The 23,524-nt window shown below is 35.5% G+C and overlaps 2 protein-coding genes across 2 annotated transcripts; one reads left to right on the top strand and one right to left on the bottom strand.

Moving 5' to 3' along the window:
• Positions 1 to 2,492: 2,492 nt before the first annotated feature.
• Positions 2,493 to 3,877, bottom strand: LOC149684706 (uncharacterized). The gene is made up of 2 exons (XM_089870893.1): positions 3,058 to 3,877; positions 2,493 to 2,980 (listed from the first exon to the last, which is right to left on the bottom strand). Exons 1-2 carry the CDS (start codon positions 3,875 to 3,877, stop codon positions 2,493 to 2,495), a joined length of 1,308 nt encoding a protein of 435 aa, XP_089727019.1.
• A 346-nt stretch (positions 3,878 to 4,223) lies between these two features.
• Positions 4,224 to 23,503, top strand: LOC149684707 (uncharacterized). Its single transcript, XM_089871107.1, has 9 exons — positions 4,224 to 4,479; positions 7,189 to 7,260; positions 7,324 to 7,409; positions 7,481 to 7,548; positions 7,612 to 7,659; positions 22,037 to 22,151; positions 22,233 to 22,930; positions 22,999 to 23,207; positions 23,284 to 23,503. Exons 5-9 carry the CDS (start codon positions 7,642 to 7,644, stop codon positions 23,315 to 23,317), a joined length of 1,074 nt encoding a protein of 357 aa, XP_089727233.1. The 5' UTR covers positions 4,224 to 4,479; positions 7,189 to 7,260; positions 7,324 to 7,409; positions 7,481 to 7,548; positions 7,612 to 7,641; the 3' UTR covers positions 23,318 to 23,503.
• Positions 23,504 to 23,524: the final 21 nt, after the last annotated feature.

Consider the following 23,524-nt stretch of genomic DNA (forward strand, 5'->3'; position numbering starts at 1 on the left):
ATCTAATACCCTCATAGAGCTATTTCAGTCGAGACATCAGCGCCTATAGAGTGCTGTCAGAAGCGCAGGTGTGACGTCACCCATGCTGTTTTCCCATAAAGAAAAAACGGTAACTGTCATGGCCGCCCATTGCTAAAGGCAGACTCATGACGTTTAACCTTGGATCTGACGTCACAACTGACAGCACTCTATACAAAACGCCACAGGCGTACCCTTCGTAGGGCGCGGCCATGACTGGATCAGTTTTTTTTATGGGCTATGTCCCAGTCACACTAGTACTATCTGTAATAGTTAAAACAAAACGACCCAAGGGGTGGGCTCGTAATAGTAGGCACATCGTACCATACTTAACAGGCGTAAAAAAATTGAGTGAGAATCCCCTCGATATGCTACCCTAATGAGTGAATAGCCCCTCCATAGCTTACCCGAATGAGTGAATAGCCCCTCCATAGCTTACCCTAATGAGTGAATAGCGCATGCAAAAGATGGCCATTTTTTGAGTACTTCACCGCCTCGCAACATGAAGAAACAATTTTCAAGACCCCGCTTTTCTTAATAACGTAGCAAATACTTCTGAACCTTATCCCGTTTGACAACTAGTCTTCTGTTTACATTTTGGAAATGTTTGGCATGTTTCATTGTTTCTCCATATAGCTTTTTAATACAGTGTATTATAAAGCTATCTCAGAATTCCTAGTGCAATCTCACCCTTGCTACGTTCCCATAAATAAAAAAGTGCAAAAATAGTTTTGCGATACTACGTGTGATTTCCAATAGGCTAAAATTATACAGCACCCAACAATGATCTAAGGTTGTACAGTGTCTCGCTGCTCTCGCACACACTATAAAGTAACGAAAAGTACCACATTAACTTGAGAAATGCCCGTCAAATTCAATACTCGCGGGGTACAGTCACCACGACACCATAAGGTGCCATTAGTAGTTTAACATACATTTTATCTCTTTTCGTAAATCAAAAAAAGCAGTGAAAACGCGAAGAAAATATGTCTTAAGCCTACCTATTCTTTCCCTAAGTTGTCGCGATTGATAGTTAAAATAGTTTGAAGCGCTACACCCTTTCTCTATTGAAGGTGGCAGTTAAACAGGTAAGCGCTATTTTGTGTAGAAAGTCATAGCACAAAAGCTCGAGGGTACGAATTCTTCTTGGAAACGCAAAGGAGGGTCTTTGAGACGGTTTGGCGAGAAACTCATTGACCATATTGACCAAGAAGATCCAGGTTATCCAAAAAGGCAGTTTTTATTTGAAAAGGAAAGGGAAGTGCATTTATTATAAAGGGAAATGCATTTTTTCTTATTTAGTAGCACATTTTGAAGATGTGCTTCGGATTTTATTTCTTAAGTGCATTTTTTTTAGTTATTTAGTATGGAAATTCCAACGGGGTTTAGAGTGAAAATGTAAAATGTTTGAAACATAATCTCACGCTCTATAATAAAATATTTATGTTTATTTAAATTGCTTCACTTACAAATTTAGATTTCAAGGGAATATAATATTTGTTTGCAACTTCATATCTATCTAGCAACTCGTAAGGTTCTCGTGATTCAGGAGTGCATACTAGCCATTCGTTATGTTTGTGGCTAATTTCAAAAGCATGCAGATGATCAGAGAATTTGTTTACATCGTTCAATAAACAACATAATCTTAGGGTCATATTAACAGAAAAAATATACTTAATTTCTAAGAAGCTTTTCACTTCCATTTCATTCAAATCATTTCTCAAAAAACATCCTACAGTGAAACGCATGTTATCGTAAATGGCGTTTTTTACTGAGTAAAGTTTTTCTGGCATATCTTTTAAAATAAATTGAAGAGGTAATGGAAGCTTGTCCTTCGCAACTAAACACCCAGCTGACGTTTTTTGAATACCGTACTGTTTTTCCGCTAGTGTGTTATAACAGTGGTAGTATTGATGTCTCGAAGCCATAGTTTTTGTAATATTTTTGTAGTTATTCGACGTAAGAGCTATTTTCTTAAAGAAATTGTGCTTACTTTCGAATCGAATACAAGAAATATTTCTCAATGGCCCGTATTTAAGAAAAGCTTTGGGGTAGTGTATTAAATAATGATATTTTGGTGTCATTACGTCTCCTCCAAAGACCTGAGTAATAGAGTTTAAAAATGACTCAATCAATATTTGCAGTTTCGGAATGAAAGATTCGTGTAAGTGGTGCGCGTATATATAATCAACCACTTCTCGTAATTTTAAATAACACAACAACTTTTGGTCACTCTCGTCCGGCAGCAAAGGGTAACATATAAATGGCAATAATCTGAACAAGCAAAATATTTCGCTTGCCGATCCCTTAAAGTTCCCATTTCCTAAAATGGCGTTACTATTTTGAGCTTCTGGATGGTTAGGTTCCGTTTTTCCATATTTAAAAGACGATATTTTTTCATTAAATATTTCCAGGGATAAAATATTGCTCGTGATCATATGTTTGATTACTTCTTTCAAAACTGAAGGAATAACTCATTCTTTCAAGTCGTGCATCGGGTCAGGCGGTAGCTGTTTAGTTATATCAAAATATTTAAGTTTCATGAGGGGGCTTTCGTTTCGCACACCATATAATGTCCGCATACTTTTGTCTATGGCAATTCCGTCTAAGTGATATTTGTGTAGATCGAGAGTTCTTTCCTTTAATTGACTCTCTTTGGTGTAAACGGGTATATCATCTTTTCTGATCATGCAGAATCGACATATTCGTTCTTTACTAAAATTAGCATTAAAGCCACCGAGCTTGTGAAGACCGAGATTGTCACCGGAAAATAGAGAAGCATTTACTTTGAGGTTTAAAGCTTTTTCTTGAAGAAAAATGCCTTTCGACAGAAGTTTTAAGTCGTGAAACAACGGCTGCAAAACTTCGTGAAAGCCATATTTATCTATGTCTGTTGATTTGGCCAAAAAAACTAAGTGAATGTCGCTCAACTGAGACCTATATTTTCCTTCGAGGTTTAGAACTGAAAAATAGCATCCCATAATTTTATTTTTACCTCTTTTTGATAAAATAAATAAATTTGAAGATGAATTGTTTCGCTTGAATAATCCAAATTTTTCTGTAGAATTCTCTTGGCCACAGTGCCTTGTAAAAAGTGTCCAATACAGTCTTTTGGAATTTTCCTTAAATCAACAGTTTTAGTATACATTTCGTCAGAAGAATAGAGTTTTTCAAGAACTCTGATTATTGGAACGTAATGAAATACTTTTATATCTCTTGAATCTATTAACTGGGCAAAAGTATACTGAATAGGTTCAATCATATTGTACTGATTTTTACAGGCCAATTTTACTTTACAAATAGAGTCTAAGCTTTCAGATGCTGCCCTGACCTCTATGTTATTCGCAAATACGTCTTTTTTGTCGATTTCTATGTCTTTTGACTTTAAAACGTTGAGAATATCTTCGTTATTTTTTGTAAGCAAGTGCTCGCAAAACTCAAGTATGTCATTGGTCAAGGACTGCACAACTCCTTGAGGTAAATGGTGTAGCTCCCTGTATTTTAGTATAATTTTAATTAGGATGTCTCTAATTTCCGGGGGTTTTAAGGTGTCATCTCGTTTCTCGGTTTCGATTCCTTCTTCATAAACCATTTCATTTTCTCCAACTTGATTTAAGCCTTCATTTGAATTACTTGGAGCAGCTTCACCTACGTCATTACTCAAGAAACCTTTGTGTTTATATCTAACGTGACGTCTATATGCTGACATTTTATCAAAAGATCTCCCACAACCCTCTAATCCGCAAACGATGTTGAAATAAGGGTCATGTCCATGGGCGTTTTCCATATGAGTTAAAAGAAATCCAAATTTTTTGGTGAAAAAGGTACATTTCACGCAACTATACAATTGAGCACTCATATTTAAAAATGTGTATATGTTTAAACGCACTCCTGCAGAACAGAACCGTTGCCAAAAGCAGGCAAAACAACTCGTTTAATAGAAATGCTATTATATTTGCGAGGTTAAGCAAACCCGTTGGATGTTGAGGGTTGACTCAAGCCGTGGTTGTCACTTCGCGGTTGAGGTTCAAGGTTTTCTTGATCTACCTATAGTGTTTACTGAGTTTTTCTTAAAAAAGGAAAATGCTTGTGGGTTAAGGGAGCAGAAACGACCAAAGAGGGGAGGTAAATGACAAATAGAGAAAGTAAGAGTCAAACCTGCCCATAGCAACAAAATAGGCGCCAAAACTAGAGATAAGAAGCGCGAAGTTTAGGTTTTCGGAAGCTGTGGTTAAAATTTGGCGCGAATTTTTCAAAGAAAACTTGGACGCGAAACGGAACTATTCGATCGTTAAGTGGAGAAAAATTATGACTTCATCATCAACGGTTTCGCTACTACTGTGTCACGATGAAAATAAAAAAAAGATTGAACTAAAACATCCGTCATATTCATCGTTCATACAACACCTAAAAAGTGACGAAAAGTACAAGGAATATTATGGACCCAATACATTTTATCAGGTATGTTAAAGTTAAATTGTAGCGTTTTTGAAATTTAGGCTTATTTATAAACCTATTATTAAATGATTACGTTGATTATGAAAGTTGCCATTATAAAGCGATAAAGGTAATTGCGTAAGTTATTTCGCACACGATAACTTAGTCGGGTGGTAGCGCATATTTTTGGATGGAAACACTTTCTAAATAGAACAAAAAAAAGGAATGATTTGACTTTTAACTGTCATATATTTTAGAAGTATTTTTAAGTAATCTTGGGCAACATCTTGACGAAAACGAGCCGTTATAGCGTCGCCCTGTTACTAGAATTAACGCGCCCGACACAGCACGCTTTACGGAGCAATGCTATAACGATCGATTTCATTACGTTAATCCTTATGAAGTTAAAAGAAACAAGGTGACCTAAGGGCTCGTAATAGTAGCCACATCGTACGAGTGAATATCCCCTCTATACCCTACCCTAATGAGTGGATAACCCCTCTATACCTTACCCTAATGAGTGAATAGCGCTATCTTTTACAATGCTTAAATAATTTACCGTGCATAAAATCAGAGTGAATAGCCCCTCGATGCCCTACCCTAAACGGTCATAGAATTATAACCCGTATAAATTTACTTATGCCGTAATTGTAATATTCCGGCGAATCGAAGAACAGATAGTTTTAGTGATTATCCCCTCGATGAGTTTACAACATAGACTTATGCCGATGCACACTTATCGCTTCTTATAAATTTCTAACATGAACTTATGCTCAGAAGAGTTTGAAAGAGAAAGAATTCGGTAAAACATCCAATAATTGTAATATCCCGGTGCCTTAAGACCATTCTAAAAAGAACGTCAGTAAATACTTGCTTTTGCTTTCAAAATTTCCCACGATTTCTTTGAATGTTAAAATAGGGGAGCGTGAAACTCTTATTGTCGACGGGTAAGAGAAATTTTTAAGGGAGGGTATATGGCTTAACCTAACTCTCATAATTTCCTTCCTTTTAAAATACACGAACGAAAAATATCACCTCACCACAATTCTCTCCCATTCACTCTCCCTTCAATGACGATCGAAAAATTTTATACTGTCTAAGGCAGTTCTCTTTCACGACGATAGTCTGACGTCACACAGTCCCTTTCTGGTTGGATTTTTTGCGCGTAGAATACTGTCTCCAACCGTTAGTGGGGATGAAACTCCAGTAAGAGATAGAAGGGTGTGACGTTTCAGGGTCAGAACTGTTAGCTCCCTATAAAGATCTAAGGCGATACAGTGGCTCGCATACACTATTAAGTTACGAAAGGTGCCACATAAACTTGAGAAATGCCTGCCCATTTCAATACACGCGAAATACAGTGACTACGACACTGTAAGGTGCCATATCTAACTTAGCATACATTTTTCTCTAATCCGTAAATCGTAGAAAATCAACACAATGAGAAATAAACCCTTGCCGTAACCAGTTTCAGAATTCTGTTTGTCAAAAAAATAACTAAATCCATCAACTTACTGAGGTCAAACAAAGAAGATACACGCCCCAGGAATGGAAAGTGTAGCTTCCTCTAGTGTAAATTTTTGTCTGGCCCCTCCTAGTACGCTCCAAAGGCAGGCTCGGTTGACCGAGGTATTTCCGGCTACATTGAAATAGCATAGACCGGAAGTTCCTTGGTGAACCCAACCCCCAGACATAGCTTCCATTCCTGGAGCGTATATTTTCTTTGGGTCAAGAAAGAACTAAATCCATCAACTTACTGAGGTCAATTGAAGGCTTTTCCGATGTCTATGTAATTTCGAAAACAACCCCACCGTATCGAATCGCCTCCCAGTGATGGAAGGCTTTCAGTACATGTATATGTACACGAAAACTGGTTCTGTAACTTCTGGTGTGGGACTGTTGAAAGTCAGGGACAATATATACTTATACGGGACTATAAAAAAAAGCTTAATTATTCATTTCTGTTCAGAGTTTAAAAATGATTCTACACTTCTACAAACTATTATAAGATACGTTTAATAACTCCTTTTAGAACTCGAGCTTTATACTGAACTCTTGCCTCGATTTTTGAATTATCAAAGCGGTCAGTTTTACTAGTCCCCTTTACAAATGTAATATCCATGGAATCGCTTGCACTGCCTTATCGCATGCATTATACTAGATAAAAAACTAAGTAACTGGGTATCAGCCCATTACTCCTTTGGTTATTATATAACCACACGGAGTTAAAATTTAAAATGTTTTAGATCCAAATATTTTCTCTAAACTCCGGTTTTGGGGTTAGACAGGGCGGATGGGGAAAGCGGCTACAGCACTATAAAAAAGGATGGGCTTCGTGTTGTTTAATCTATACACAGTGATAATAAGTTAGCTATTGCCACGATATATTTTCTTAAACGGTTCTTCGAAGAACTTTCTTTTTCATGTTTCTTTTCTCCACATGTAGATAAACGCAACTATCCCGTTAAAGAATTAAAATATGTTTTACCGCGAAATAACGTTAACCATGCATAGGCTCGAAGCTTTCTAAAGGTACCACGCGCTCCAAAAGAATTGTATCTGGGCACAGAAGGTTTACGCCTTGGTTACGCTAACCTTATAACATTTTCAGTTAACAATTAAAGAATGAGAGCTTTTAAGTTACTGCATACATTGATGTTTTAGTTTTACTTCTGCTCTTATGCTAATTACTTTTAAACAAATCAATCCATTTTTTGGGTTTTTGATGAACAGTTTCAAACACACATTGATATCGATGAAACAACGGAATTTCATAATTTTATGAAAATCGTGGTTGTCAATAAAGTAAGAACCTAACGCACCTTTAAGGAATCGCCCTATTTTGTAATAGAGATGTATTTGTAATAGAGTAAAAAAACCACGAAGAAGTGCTGCATAAGGAGAAAAGAATTGGACTAGAACATGATGGGAATTTTGCTTCAAATAAACTTGAGGTTTTTTTCTGTTTTTGTTTTAAGAGAGCTGATTTTGTAAGGCCTATTAAAATTTATTGAATTTTGCTTAGAATTTGGACATTGCAAATGTTGAAATGATAGACGAAGAAAATGAAAATGAACCAAACACGGTTTCTTGGTAAAATATAATAAAAAAGTAAAATAATATCAGAAGAATTTAATCAGCGATTACACTTTATAGGCTGGTGCAAGACCAAAAACAAGGGGTTGGATGCGGATCAAGGACAGAGTTCAGTTTGAATTATACTTTGCCTGATTTACCTGAGGTTTATAAAAATCCAGATAGATATAATAGTCTTAGTGAAGATAGTAAGATAAAACTAAATAAAGAGCTCGTTAACACATTGTTCAATGATATTTTGAGAAGATATTCCTTGTAAGTTTAAAAGTATCTTGAGAAGATAGTATGGGTTCTGACTTTTAACAATTCAAATATTAGGTATCCTGCATCTCATATGTACAGACTGTTAAAAAAGTCTTTACGCGTTGCAGTTTTCGCACATATTTTACTATATTTCAAAAACTATTCAAGCTAGCGCTCTGGAATAAAGTGCATTATATAAGTTTTGCATTTCTCTTTCATATTTTACCCGTTTCACAGTTGTCCTTTGCATACTTATACCGGAAACCGGAAATGTCAAAATTATCAACTTTGAAAATATTGGATTCTCGAGGATATAAATGCGATTTTCGGATTCCTTGGGGTCGATTCATATTTGAAAAGTTTTCACCAAATTCAATTCGGATGAATAGGTCACGAGAAATCAGCCTTTATTCAAAATCTGGCAACTTCGATTTAAATGGCGATAATTCACAATCGAGCATCGAATCTTTGTTAGATGTTATGGCACTTTATGCATATATATATGATTGGTCTTGTGGCGCGATACTTTGAAATAATTCAGACGCTCGTTAAAGGGATGGTGAAGTGGAAAATTAAGTAATTTTTTATTGATTCTTACATAAGACCAATCTGCATAGTGAATTATCAGGAAATAACACCGAACGATTCTTATACGTCAATTAGTTTGAAATTTCATGGATTATTTTAAATAAGGATCTCCGACCAATCGCGTAGAGCCCTGTCCTATTATAAACAATTTTCTCGTGGCACGTTCCGCGTTGAATCAATTTATCGCGAGATTTGAAAATATTTGCGTGATGTGACAATTGTGGCGCGAGACATGGAGCGTGCCACGAGAATTGTGTTAACAAAAAGGCACGGCGTTACGCGATTGGTCGGAGGTCCTTATTTAAATTTATTCATAAAATCTTAGCCTAATTTGGATATTAAAATCAATGGGAGGTATTTCCTAAATTTTTCATTATGCAGACTGGACTTATAAGAACCGATAAAAAATCACTTTAATTTCCACTTCCCCCTCCCTTTAAGAGAAAACTCGCGTCTTTTGAAGAGGAGAAGCGGTTTGAAAATATTGTTATTTGGGCCATTATATCATAATATTTAGAACTCATATTAATTAGGTCTAGGTCTTCAGCCCAACTCATTGCAGCCTAGTGAAAATCTCCTTCATGATGGCATATGCGCTTCAGGAGATCCCTTCAAATAGACATATTCGACTATTCCATTTAAGAAACAACCTCAGAGGAGATGGCTTCTATAAGTTCTATGCTAGGAAGGTTGGCTACGCGATTGAGCTTCGCTAAACGGAGCCTGGGGTTGCCTATAGCCTCCCGCGGATAGAGCAAATGTCAGGCCATTGAAAGATTTTATTTTAGAGGTAGGAATCAGTCTTGGAAATAGCACAGGTCCACAGGTCAAAAACCAGTTTATTAATTGCTCGGACCAGTTTTTTTATTCAAAATCCGGGGGTTACTGGTCCTTGGCACCAGTTTATTAATTGAGAATTTTTATGAAAATTCAGGAGGGACCAGTTTAAAAATTCTAGTCATTATAAATTTCTACTCCATGGATATAGTCTCCTAGCCTTGACATTTTCTCATTCTTGCCTAAGTTGCCTTCCTTGCTACAACCACAGCCACTCGATCACGCTTTGGCTTCACACAATTTTTTTCCTATGTAAAAGCGCGTGTTGGTAATTATGGGCTTTTTCGCTCGAAAAATCCAAGTAGCCAGCTTTTAACATGACCGGCTATGGGAGGAACACAGTTATTTTGCCCTAATTTTGAAACTACTGGTGCAAACCTCTTGAAATTTAAATGTGCAAAACAGCGTTTGCTATGTTTTGGAAATTTTAAAAAGTTTCCCTTCTATAGTTTTTTTGTATAAATAGTTTTCAAAGAAACAACTCACTTCCAAAAAATTCATTAAAATTGTGCTTGTGCATAATCCTACAACCTATTTAGTCGCTTAGGGAAATTTTAGGAAAAGGACTGTTCGTTTTAAAAGTTGGAAATTTTCCACAATAATTTAAAACCTTTAAATATGCCTTTCACTAAAATTTCAAGAGACTCGAACCAGTGAAGCTGAAGGAAACAAATTTAAACTGTTTGAGACTAAGCCATTAAATTATGGTTCATTTTCGTTTTAATGTTGTTACAAAAAGCTTTGTAAGAGAAAATTTTGCACAAAAGTACCAAACATTATTTTGCAAATCTCATTAAAATTTCAAGAGATTTCAACCAGTATTTTCAAAATTAGGACCAAAAAACGGTGTTCCCCCAATGACGCAGTTAACTCTGATTTTTTACATAATTTTGCATCTATAGCCCGATCGAATGGGTTGTGCGTCAACGAAATACTCCCTTAATTTTTCAATAGGATTAGTAAAAAATAAATTAGGGATAGGGTCACTGGTCCCAAGGACCAGTTTAATATTGTAGACGCTGGGGGTCACTGGTCCCGAGGACTAGTTTCAAAAAAATCCTTATTTCCAAGACTGGTAGGAATAGGACAGAGTAATCTAGGCGCGCATCAAAGTCCCGGACCCCCTTCCTCGGGACGGTGGGATATGAAAGAAGAGGCGGCTCATAACGACAGAGGAAAAAAGGAATTACGTATTTTTCGCCGTCCCAGTCAGTAACGTCATAAAAACCTAGTTTAAGTGAGCCAATCTGAAATTTTAAACTTCTAATTACGTGTTGGAGGTAGGAGCTGTATACTGGGCTATGAGTCGGACTGAATTAAACACTAACCGTTCTCTATTCCTACTTCTAAAATTAAATATATCTCTCGTGAGGCTTAATAATAAAGTAGACCGCAAGCAAAGCATGGGAAAGGCGTATTTCAAAACTGACGTTCAAAGCTACCGATGGAAAAGCCTAAAAACTAAATGGAAAAAATGAAAGCCGGTAACAATTATCAGAACTAAAAATAACAGCTAACAGCTAAACCGAGCCCGAACGGTAAAAACTTGAAGTTGGTCTCTGCGCTGCTGGTCTGCTACTCCTTTTGTTTATTTTCTATGGCAAAAACACTATTTTTGGGCATCGAGGGGTAGTAAAAAAAAAACATCAATGCAGTTACTTGCTCGATCATTTATATAAATATATTACTTCGGGCGTGATAAATGCAGTTAGGGAGTAATGGGGATATTAGGGAATTTTGTGTTTTAAGACTTTTATTATGAGGGAAAGAAGACATGCCTTTTTTGAAGAATTTTTCGAAAACTTTTATTATCTTTATTAATAATTAGTTAAAAGCTGACAAATATTAATAAAATTTGGAGGAAAATTCTCCTTTTGTTTATTTTCTATGGCAAAAACACTAACTTATGGAGGTAATGGGATATTAGGGAATTTTGTGTTTTAAAAGATTTATTGTGAAGGAAAGAAAACAAGCCTGTTTAAAGCTATTTCGAATAACTTTTAATTTCTTTAAAAGTTGAAAAATATCTATAAAATTATTTGGACGAAAATTTTCAAATAATAAGACTTCCTTCGAGTTTCAAATTGAAGAATGTTTGTGTGCTTTATTGAACTATTTTTTACAAACAAGGCAGTCACTTTCAGTTTTAATTGTTGCTTGATTTTTTATTGGACCTCCCCTAGCCTTTAAAGGGAGGATGAAGAGGAAAATTAAGTGATTTTTTATCGATTCTTCTTCTAATTATAAGTCCATTTTGCATAGTGAAAGTTCCAGGAAATAAAGTCTCCGAATGATTTTAAAATTCAAATTATTCTCAGAATTTATAGATAATTTGAAATAAGCAAGTCTGACCAATCGCTTAACACCCTGTCATCCTGTTAACAAAATTTCCGTTGCCCGCTCTATATCACGCACACCACGATTGTCACATCGTGAGAAACTTTTATTAAATCTTGCGTTAAATTCCATTGGGCATGGAGCGTGTCACGAGAATTTTGTCAACAGGAAGGCAGGGCTTTACGCGATCGGTCGAAAGTTATTATTTTAAATTATCCATAAAACCTAAACCGAATTTGAATTTTAGAATCATTCTGAGATATTTCCTGGATGTTTCACTATGCAGAATAGTCTCATAATTAGTAGAAGAATCGATAAAAACACAGTTTTTCACTTCAACCTCCCTTTAAAAACATTCTTAGTCTTATTCTTAAAGACAGACATAAAGTCTAATGAAATTAGGAGGTAAAGAATTGTAATATTCAACAGATCCGCTCGGTTCGCTGGTATTCTTTTCTGCGTAAGATTAACCAGCTCTAATCGTGACCGGTATTAATATAATTAATAAGCTAACAATTATTCTTATCTAACATAAAAAATAGTTTTAGTGTATGGTTTCAGGCTCTGAAGGACAATTGGCCAGCCCATGCGTCCCGACTCGTTGCAAGATTTCGGGCGAACGAAGGAAGTGACGCTTTTCACGGGGCCGCTCTTTCGACCGACTTGAGCCCTATTTAGTGTTTATGTCTCTCATTAAATAAAAGAAGTGTTTAAGGGCAAGGGGTGGTTAAGTAAAATATTAAGCAACAATTGAAACTGAAAGTGACAGTCTTGTTTGTAATAAATAGTTCAATAAAGCAAACGAACTATCTTTAATTTAAAACTCGAAGGAAGTCTTGTAATTTGAAACTCGTAGGAAGTATTGTTATTTGAAAATTTTCCTCCAAATTTTATTAATATGTGTCAGCTTTTAACTAATTATTAATAAAGATAATAAAAGTTTTCGAAAAATTCTTCAAAAAAGGCATGTCTTCTTTCCCTCATAATAAAAGTCTTAAAACACACAATTCCCTAATATCCCCATTACTCCCTAACTGCATTTATCACGCCCGAAGTAATATATTTTATAAGCCTTTTCTTTATGCTTTTTAAGATTTTATGGGGGTAAGGTGGAGTGTTCGATTCTTATTAGAGGGGTTAGAGTATAAGATAAACACCTACCTCTTTTCACTTATGATTCAACCTCGCTAACGCTAGACAAGATGTTAGAATGCAGTCAGTTGTGGAGAGTTAAGGCCTTTTAACGGGAACGAGGGGCTTATAAAATTTCTGAATCAAAAGTGACCGCGTTTTTGATGGTATGTGTCAATTGAGAGTCAAAATAGATTCTAATCCAAATTTTAATATTCAACATAATATTCAATCTTGTTCATAAATTTCCACACACTTTTATAGGGGTCAAAATAAAAAAATTAAACAAAAATCAAAAGTAATATACTCTATAGAATGCCTCCTTTAAGTTTCAAATTTAAATTTTAGGGGTTGTTTAGGTTTAAATCTTGTAGTTATGCAATAAAAACAATAATGTTCAAAAAATAAAAAGTTAAGATTTTAAAAAAAATGAATCAATCCGTCAACAATAATCTCAGTTCTTTAACCATAGTTTCAAGTCAGTTTATCAAAATAGTTTCAAGTTTTTAATTTCTTATGACAAGTTGCTCCTCTTTTCCATATTCTTCTTAAGGGTTCAGGATCTTTTTTCTTTTCTCGCGTTTTAAGGGTTTTAATTCAGGATCTTTTTTCAGGTTTCACGATATAAGGGTTAATTATTTTCTTTTTCTTTTAATATCTCGCGCACTCGCGCTCCTTCTCTCCTTCAACTTAAGGGTTTAAAAAAATGTTTCCGAGTTTCTCCAAAAAATCAAGGATTCAAATTGACGAAAAATAAAGGTATCAAATTGAATAAAAAATCTCTCCGATTCTCTTCCGAAAACTTGGGGATTCAAATTGATGAAAAATAAAGGTATCAAAATGAGTAAAAAATATCTCCGATATAAAATAATACTCCGGATTTTTAAGGGTTTCTTAAGGATGAGCCGACAGGGTTTCATTAAGCAGTTCAGAAATCGACTGAGGGTGGGACAGGAGGGACTTCGTATATATAACTTCTAGTTTCTCGCAAGGATTTCTGGGACAATGACGTTTGTTGATTGACTTCGGTTTGGCGAATAGTGGACCATATTTATTACGTAGCCGGGCGGATTCATGTTATCAACGAATAGGTAAAACTTTTAAATCTGGGACCAAATGGGGATTGGTCAGTTTAAGGGTTAAAAAAAATGTTCTAGAAGTTTCTCGGGCCAGGTACCAGGATAGTGACTCAAGGTCTTGTTGCTTGGGGTCTAAATCAGCGTGACATTTCTCTGGGTTCTTGGAAAGTATTTTAGTTGCTAGGTGTTTCATTTTACACTATGGATATAGGGGTATAGGATCGTTCTAGAAAGTTTTGTGTCAACATTGAGGGGCTAGTTCCTCTTCTATTGTACGAAAGAATCTCTTTTCAGTTTATTTTAAAGGGATAAGTTTAAGTTTAAAGGGCTAGAAATATATTTATAATGTTAATTTAAGGGATTTCGTTATTAATTTAATGATTAATTGTAAATTTAATTCGATTTTTGGGTTAAGATGGTTACATATCCCCACCTCTTCTGAAAAGTTCGTCCCCGAACTTAACATATCCATCTTACTATCACCATAATAAAAGTTTTTTTTTTTTTTGTTTTCCTTTTATATATATATATATAGGAGTTAAATGATTTAAAATATAAGGGTTAATGGGTTAAGAAATTTATCTCTTATATCTACTGGATGTGTTTTCCTTTAAGGAATAAAATTTAGGTGTCACCCATCGTCTATGGGGGGTTTAATAATTGGGACTGGTAATATTAAAAGTTATTTCAATATCCTGGGTATCTTCCGATTTCTCATTAGGGGTTAAGGGGATATTTTTAAGGCATTCATTTTCTCGATGTCCATCGGTATGACAAGTTTCACAATTAATAGTAGGTATAGGAAGTATTCCAGCGTCAACTCTCAATTCCATTTCTTGATATTTCTGGGGTGTAGCAGAACTTCTGTCTTTATGGTAAGGGTCATTGTTTCGTGGATATCCAGCTGATGATTTTTTGGCGACATAAATATTGCGAGGGTAATTTAAATGGTTTCTTTGGTTTGTGTAGTAAGGTTTTAAAGTAAAGAAATGATTGTCATTCTCGTTGGGTTTTGTCTCATATGGACGTTGTCTTTGGGGGATAGGGGTATGTCTAAAATTTTCAAAAACTTGCGTTTGATTATCATCTAAGGATGAGGGAGGGTTCGAGAAGTTTGCAGGCATTTGAGGGTCCATGAATGAACGAGGGGTTAGTCACTTGAATAATCAGGTGTACAAAAACGCAGAAATCGATTACTTGATTTCTAGAATTCTTTGAAAATCATCAGTAATCAAAATCATTCCTGCGGGTAATCAAAGGTAATCAGAAATCTACGATAATCAATGGAAATCACGTGAAATCTTGAGAAAATCAGAAATAATCACATGATTTACTAGTAATCTTTTGTAATCACCTCGGTAATCACGCCTTTCGTGAAATAATCACGCATAATCAATGGAGGAATTCGAAAATCCAAAATAAAAATCATAATCAGTTGAAATAGAAATAATCACTGTATTCATCGAAATTCACGAGGAATCCAGTGGTAATCACGGCATTCACCAAAAAATCACCGGAATTCATTGGAATTCAAACGGAAATCACAAGTAATCCGCGGCAATAACGGGAAATCAGTGTAATGATTATGGAAATCACCGAAAATAATCGTAATCGCAGAAATCAAGGAATTCGTCCAGTAATCATAGGAATTCATATGAAAATTCAGAAATCAGTAATCAGGTGTACAAAATTTTGGCGAATGACTAGCCCCTCGTGAATGAAGTACATCTTCTGTTGCGTCGACAACGTCGTAGTCTCTTCTCCTCTTCTTTAATCGTGGTTACACGTTGCGATTCCGTATTAGGGGTTTGAGTAATTGAAGACTTCATCAACTTGTTTCTATTAGAAAACCAGTCGTGGGGGTAAAAGGTACGGGTTTTACGTTTCAATTCTTCTTTGTCTTCGTCTGTTTCATCCTCCGTAAGGGAATTTTCATTCATGCTCTTTACTTCGATAAAACGGTTTTGCAAGTCTTGTTTTCTCTCTGCTTCTATATTTTCTGGCATACTTATTTCATTTGTCACGATCGTAGTAATAGGGGTTACGCTAGGGTTTTGAATAAATGGAAACACCCAGTATTGTCCATTTATTGTGCAAGTGATACTATCATCCTCGTAGTTCAGTTTTGCTCTTACATCTCTCATCCAATCCGATCCCAATATAATTGAAAATTTCGCTTTATCAATTATGTAAAATTCAATTTCCACAGGGGGTCCCATTTCATCATCTAATTGTACAGGAAGTTTAATTGGGCCTTCAGCTTTAAGAGGACTGTTAGGGGAAGCTGAAACGAATTCTCTCGTCGTTTTCAATTGATCAAAGTTCATTTCTGGGTAAGCTTTTTCAGCGACATTCTTGACCATAAATGATGTACATGCTCCCGTGTCTAAGATTGCAGCATAATTGCCATTGGGTAATTGTAAGGGTATACTTCCAGTTGCAGGGTCAAAATTATGTATCACGTGAATTACGTTTTCATGTTGTGGGACAGTTATCTCAACCGTTCTTTTAGGAGTGGTATTTTGTTCTTCATTTATTCTTTCTCTTGATTGATAATTTGGTTTTAGGGGACAATCCCTAGCCATATGATCCGTAGAATTACATACAAAGCATTTAGGCCTAGCTGATGGAAGATACGATTCAAGGGGTAAGGTTACTTCTTGCGGTCTACTTCTTTTATTTGGGCAGTTATAAACAAAATGTCCGTATTCCTTGCAATAATTGCAGAATTTGTTGATTAAGGGGTTTCGGGGTTCGTTTGTTCCTTGATTTCGAGGGTGTAAAACTCCCATCACTGGTTGAAGTTGCTTTACTACCTCTAAAAGTTCATCAACTGTGGTACATGTTTTCAAGTTCAATAGGGCTTCATATTCGGGCATTAATCCAAAAAATATATGGTCTAATCGATCTTGCTCAGAGGGGATAGAGGGTAATTCATCATAATAGTTAATCATATCCTGCACATAATCTGCAGGGCTCTCATTGGGTCTTTGCCTTCTTGTTTGGATTTTTCTCTTGATTATTTTGGAATAACCATCTCCCAAAAATTTTTCTTTAAACTTATTTTCAAAGTCATTCCAAGTATGAAAATGATTTATATTCTTCCAATACCATTTCTTAGCTTGTCCTTCGAATGCTAGGGGTATATGGGTCAATAATTCCTGACGTGTCACGCCTGTTATCATCCCATACTCGTACGCGCTATATAGGAATTCTATAGGGTTTGATTCTCCATTAAATCTTGCCGTAAATTGAGGAATTGGTAAAGTTCTATTTCTCTGGGTTGAATATTGTAATTTTTCTCCTCTAGGAATTAAGGTAATATCAGGAATATTTGATATCTCTTGTTCTTTCTCGTATACGGGAAATATAGGACTTTTCAACTTGTCTTGGAAGGTATTCTGACTTAGTATAGGGTCGTTTCTTGGAAAAAGTTCCTCTCTATCTGGTCTCAAGGTATCGTTAGTAGGGGGGTTAAAAAATTCTTTTACTCGTGTCGCATAGGGGTCTTCCGAACGTTTTTCTTCGTAAATAGTGGAGGAGAGGGATACTTTCTTTCCTGTTCCTTTTTGGTTATAAGGGGTTGATGTAAACATAGGATTTAATCTATCTTCCTCTTTTCTAGTCTTTTCGACTCTTCTAAGGTTTCCATCTCTATCAATACCATTTTCTTCGGGTGATTTTTGCATATCTTTCATATGGGTACGTTTCGTATTAATTTGATGGGTCTCAGATTCCGAACTCGAACTCACATTAGAACTCAAAGATTGGGGAGGGGAACCTCTATGGGCTTCTAATGAGTCTTTCAGGCTATCTCGTAAAGCAGCAATAGTCTCAGTTAATTCTTTTTGGGATTCAACATTTTGTAGAATTAATTGTGTTAAATAATGGGTATGGATAGATTTATCATTGTTTGTACGTCGAAATAAAATACCGATATTCATAATAAGGTTTCTCAAAAAATTCAAGATTCAATCATACGAAATTCCTACCAACAATAACATTATGTTAAGGGCGATATATAATACTAAATCTGACGAGTTAAGGGTAATGTCCGTCATTTTGATTGCTCGATTTTTCTCAATATTTTCTCAAAATAATACAGGGGTTTTTAATAATTGAACCAACTTTGACTCTCTTCAAGACATGTCAAAATCCATCATATTGATAAGATTCCGAAGTATCGGATCCTGCCGACTGCGCCAATTTATAAGCCTTTTCTTTATGCTTTTTAAGATTTTATGGGGGTAAGGTGGAGTGTTCGATTCTTATTAGAGGGGTTAGAGTATAAGATAAACACCTACCTCTTTTCACTTATGATTCAACCTCGCTAACGCTAGACAAGATGTTAGAATGCAGTCAGTTGTGGAGAGTTAAGGCCTTTTAACGGGAACGAGGGGCTTATAAAATTTCTGAATCAAAAGTGACCGCGTTTTTGATGGTATGTGTCAATTGAGAGTCAAAATAGATTCTAATCCAAATTTTAATATTCAACATAATATTCAATCTTGTTCATAAATTTCCACACACTTTTATAGGGGTCAAAATAAAAAAATTAAACAAAAATCAAAAGTAATATACTCTATAGAATGCCTCCTTTAAGTTTCAAATTTAAATTTTAGGGGTTGTTTAGATTCAAATCGTGTAGTTATGCAATAAAAACAATAATGTTCAAAAAATAAAAAGTTGAGATTTAAAAAAAAATGAATCAATCCGTCAACAATAATCTCAGTTCTTTAACCATAGTTTCAAGTCAGTTTATCAAAATAGTTTCAAGTTTTTAATTTCTTACGACAAGTTGCTCCTATTTTCTATATTCTTCTTAAGGGTTCAGGATCTTTTTTCTTTTCTCGCGTTTTAAGGGTTTTAATTCAGGATCTTTTTTCAGGTTTCACGATATAAGGGTTAATTATTTTCTTTTTCTTTTAATATCTCGCGCACTCGCGCTCCTTCTCTCCTTCAACTTAAGGGTTTAAAAAAATGTTTCCGAGTTTCTCCAAAAAATCAAGGATTCAAATTGACGAAAAATAAAGGTATCAAATTGAATAAAAAATCTCTCCGATTCTCTTCCGAAAACTTGGGGATTCAAATTGATGAAAAATAAAGGTATCAAAATGAATAAAAAATATCTCCGATATAAAATAATACTCCGGATTTCTAAGGGTTTCTTAAGGATGAGCCGACAGGGTTTCATTAAGCAGTTCAGGAACCGACTGAGGGTGGGACAGGAGGGACTTCGTATATATAACTTCTAGTTTCTCGCAAGGATTTCTGGGACAATGACGTTTGTTGATTGACTTCGGTTTGGCGAATAGTGGACCATATTTATTACGTAGCCGGGCGGATTCATGTTATCAACGAATAGGTAAAACTTTTAAATCTGGGACCAAATGGGGATTGGTCAGTTTAAGGGTTAAAAAAAATGTTCTAGAAGTTTCTCGGGCCAGGTACCAGGATAGTGACTCAAGGTCTTGTTGCTTGGGGTCTAAATCAGCGTGACATTTCTCTGGGTTCTTGGAAAGTATTTTAGTTGCTAGGTGTTTCATTTTACACTATGGATATAGGGGTATAGGATCGTTCTAGAAAGTTTTGTGTCAACATTGAGGGGCTAGTTCCTCTTCTATTGTACGAAAGAATCTCTTTTCAGTTTATTTTAAAGGGATAAGTTTAAGTTTAAAGGGCTAGAAATATATTTATAATGTTAATTTAAGGGATTTCGTTATTAATTTAATGATTAATTGTAAATTTAATTCGATTTTTGTGTTAAGATGGTTACAATTTATATAAATGATCGAGCAAGTAACTGCATTGATGTTTTTTTTTACTACCCCTCGATGCCCAAAAATAGTGTTTTTGCCATAGAAAATAAACAAAAGGACTAGCAGACCAGCAGCGCAGAGACCAACTTCAAGTTTTTACCGTTCGGGCTCGGTTTAGCTGTTAGCTGTTATTTTTAGTTGTGCTAATTGTTACCGGCTTTCATTTTTTCCATTTAGTTTTTAGGCTTTTCCATCGGTAGCTTTGAACGTCAGTTTTGAAATACGCCTTTCCCATGCTTTGGTTGCGGTCGGCTTTATTATTAAGCCTCACCAGAGATATATTTAATTTTAGAAGTAGGAATAGAGAATTGCTAGTGTTTAATTCAGTCCGACTCATAGCCCAGTATACAGCTCCTACCTCCAACACGTAATTTAAAGTTTAAAATTTCAGATTGGCTCACTTAAACTTGGTTTTTATGACGTTACTGACTGGGACGGCGAAAAATACGTAATTCCTTTTTTCCTCTGTCGTTATGAGCCGCCTCTTCTTTCATATCCCACCGTCCCGAGGAAGGGGGTCCGGGACTTTGATGCGCGCCTAGATTACTCTGTCCTATTCCTACCTCTAAAATAAAATCTTTCAATGGCCTGACATTTGCTCTATCCGCGGGAGGCTATAGGCAACCCCAGGCTCCGTTTAGCGAAGCTCAATCGCGTAGCCAACCTTCCTAGCATAGAACTTATAGAAGCCATCTCCTCTGAGGTTGTTTATTAAATGGAATAGTCGAATATGTCTATTTGAAGGGATCTCGTGAAGCGCATATGCCATCATGAATGAGATTTTCACTAGGCTGCAATGAGTTGGGCTGAAGACCTAGACGTAATTAATATGAGTTCTAAATATTATGATATCATGGCCCAAATAACAATATTTTCAAACCGCTTCTCCTCTTCAAAAGACGCGAGTTTTCTCTTAAAGGGAGGGGGAAGTGGAAATTAAAGTGATTTTTTATCGGTTCTTATAAGACCAGTCTGCGTAATGAAAAGTTTAGGAAATACCTCCCATTGATTTTAATATTCAAATTAGGCTAAGATTTTATGAATAATTTTAAATAAGGACCTACGACCAATCGCGTAACGCCGTGCCTTTTTGTTAACACAATTCTCGTGGCACGCTCCATGTCTCGCGCCACAATTGTCACATCACGCAAATATTTTCAAATCTCGCGATAAATTGATTCAACGCGGAACGTGCCACGAAAAAATTGTTTATAAAAGGACAGGGCTCTAGGCGACTGGTCGGAGATCCTTATTTAAAATAATCCATGAAATTTCAAACTAATTGACGTATAAAAATCGTTCGGTGTTATTTCCTGATAATTCACTATGCAGATTGGTCTTATGTAAGAATCAATAAAAAATTACTTAATTTCCCACTTCACCATCCCTTTAACGAGCGTCTGAATTGTTTCAAAGTATCGCGCCACAAGACCAATCATATATATATGCATAAAGTGCCATAACATCTAACAAAGATTCGATACTCGATTGTGAATTATCGATATTTAAATCGAAGTTGCCAGATTTTGAATAAAGGCTGATTACTCGTGACCTATTCATCCGAATTGAATTTGGTGAAAACTTTTCAAATATGAATCGACCCCAAGGAATCCGAAAATCGCATTTATATCCTCGAGAATCCAATATTTTCAAAGTTGATAATTTTGACATTTCCGGTTTCCGGTATAAGTATGCAAAGGACAACTGTGAAACGGTTAAAATATGAAAGAGAAATGCGAAACTTTTATAACGCACTTTATTCCAGAGCGCTAGCTTGAATAGTTTTTGAAATATAGTAAAATATGTGCGAAAACTGCAACGTGCAAAGACTTTTTTAACAGTCTGTACGTAGCCAAAAAGTTGGTGTTAACATATCAACACCTAAGACAACTTCCAGGAGAAGGTTATGTAAGTTGGGATGCTTTTCTTTATAGTAAGGAAACGTTTCCTTGGACAGTTGTAGAGTTTTTCCCTGCTTCAGTTCTTAGATGTTTGAGAATTTTTCCTTAAAATTAAAAAAATTGCGTAAAAGTCTAATCTCTGATTGAAAGGAATTAGTTTCCCTTGGGGAAATGATGTTAGTTTTTGCTGGACAAATATTGTGTTCAGTTGGTTAAAAAAAGTGGGAAAACCAATAGTTTTACAACATTGAAGTAAAACGGAAATGAAACAATTAAGTTTTAACTGAATGTGTCCAATAATTTACGAGTAGTCAAATAGGTCTTATAAAAAATAAAACCCAACTTGGAATTACTACAAACAGTTAATTTAAGCAAATAAGTGTTTATCATAGACTGGATTCTAGTAAAGCGAACCTTTTTTCACCCCTTAGACTAAAGAAGTTGGTTAAAGAGTATTCTATATTATTTCAAGCTAGCTATTGCCCTGCTTTGTTTTGAGCATTAAACCGTAAACACTGCAAAATCAAATGTTTTATATTTTGATTTAAAGGAGAAATGGTACAAACAGCTACGTGCTAAATTTAAAAATTTTCGTTTAACCCTGAAAGAAGTAGACATGGTAAAAAATGCCAAAGCTAAATATGGAAAATCAACATACAAGAAAAGTAAGCATGTTTGTGATACGCTTGTTTAACTAATACTAGAGCCGAAACCTTGAAAAACTCAGCAAATTTGATTTATTTTAGACACTTCTGAAGCTATTGCTGAAAAGCAAGTTGAGGGCGATGATTCTGAACTGGCGACAGTTTTGGAACTGGATTCCGTTATAGAAACACCATCTTTCTTTGAGCAACCAACCACCTTGTCGAAAAATAGATCCCCTACAATAGAATCAACAACCTTGTCAGAAAATAGATCCCCTACAATAGAATCAACCACCTTGTCAGAAAATAGATCCCCTACAATAGAATCAACCACCTTTTCGGAAAATAGATCCCCCACAATAGAATCAACCACCTTGTCAGAAAATAGATCCCCTACAATAGAATCAACCACCTTGTCAGAAACTAGATCTCCTATGATAGAATCAACCACCTCGCCTGAAACTAGATCCCATATGAAAGAATCATCCACCTCGCCTGAAACTAGATCCGCCACCTTGCCAGAAAATAAATCCCTCATGATAGAATCATCCACCTTGACAGAAGATAAATCCCCCATGATAGAATCATCTACCTTGCCAGAAAATACATCCTCTTTAGTCAAAACAGTGACGTTGTCAGAAAACAGATCCCCTTTGGTAGAAACACCCACTGGGGCACGACTTAGAGCTCCATTGATAGAATCAAAGAATAGGTCACAAACCTTGATTTTGAGGAAACGAGCCAACAAATCGCCATTGAGGACTTCCAAATCCCAAATTACAAAATGCAGTAAACAACTAGTAATTTGAAAAACCTATTTCGTATATTATATATATTATGGTCTAAGATTAACTTAACTCAAATTAAGGTAAAATCAATCGATTTCGAGGATAAAGAAAGCATTGCTGCTATTAAAAAATCCATGAAAGTAGAAATGGCGAAAACAAATATTGATTGGCAGGTTATAGATGTCAAGATGGACAGAACTTTCCAAGATTGCCGGAATTATATTTTAAAGGAGAAAAACCTGTTGATCAAGTTTTGGCTGAATATCCAGCGTTGCGTGATCTTAGACAGGTGAATCAAATTATGAAACCATCTAAAAAAATCTTATAGATGGAAATTTTTAAATAACGACAAATTCTCAATTTAGATTTTTGTGGAGTTTGAACGTGTTACGGAAATAAATATAAAAGAAAAGTTAGATTTTTCTCTGAAAGCACATGGCAATAAAATCTGGGGAATGAACCTAAAAGAATCGGTGGCACTAAGAGCGGAAATAATGGAGCAAGTGCTCGCTAATGATAATCCCAGAGAACAACAGAGTAAGATATCAAATAAAAAGAATCGCCATTTGTTGAAAATACATATTATCTTTTAATGGGCTTAAAACG

Source organism: Phalangium opilio, unplaced genomic scaffold, assembly GCF_054372755.1.
Source record: "Phalangium opilio isolate 3A_F unplaced genomic scaffold, DU_Popi_V2 ptg000032l_1, whole genome shotgun sequence".
In the NCBI taxonomy this organism is placed as follows: Eukaryota; Metazoa; Arthropoda; class Arachnida; order Opiliones; family Phalangiidae; genus Phalangium; species Phalangium opilio.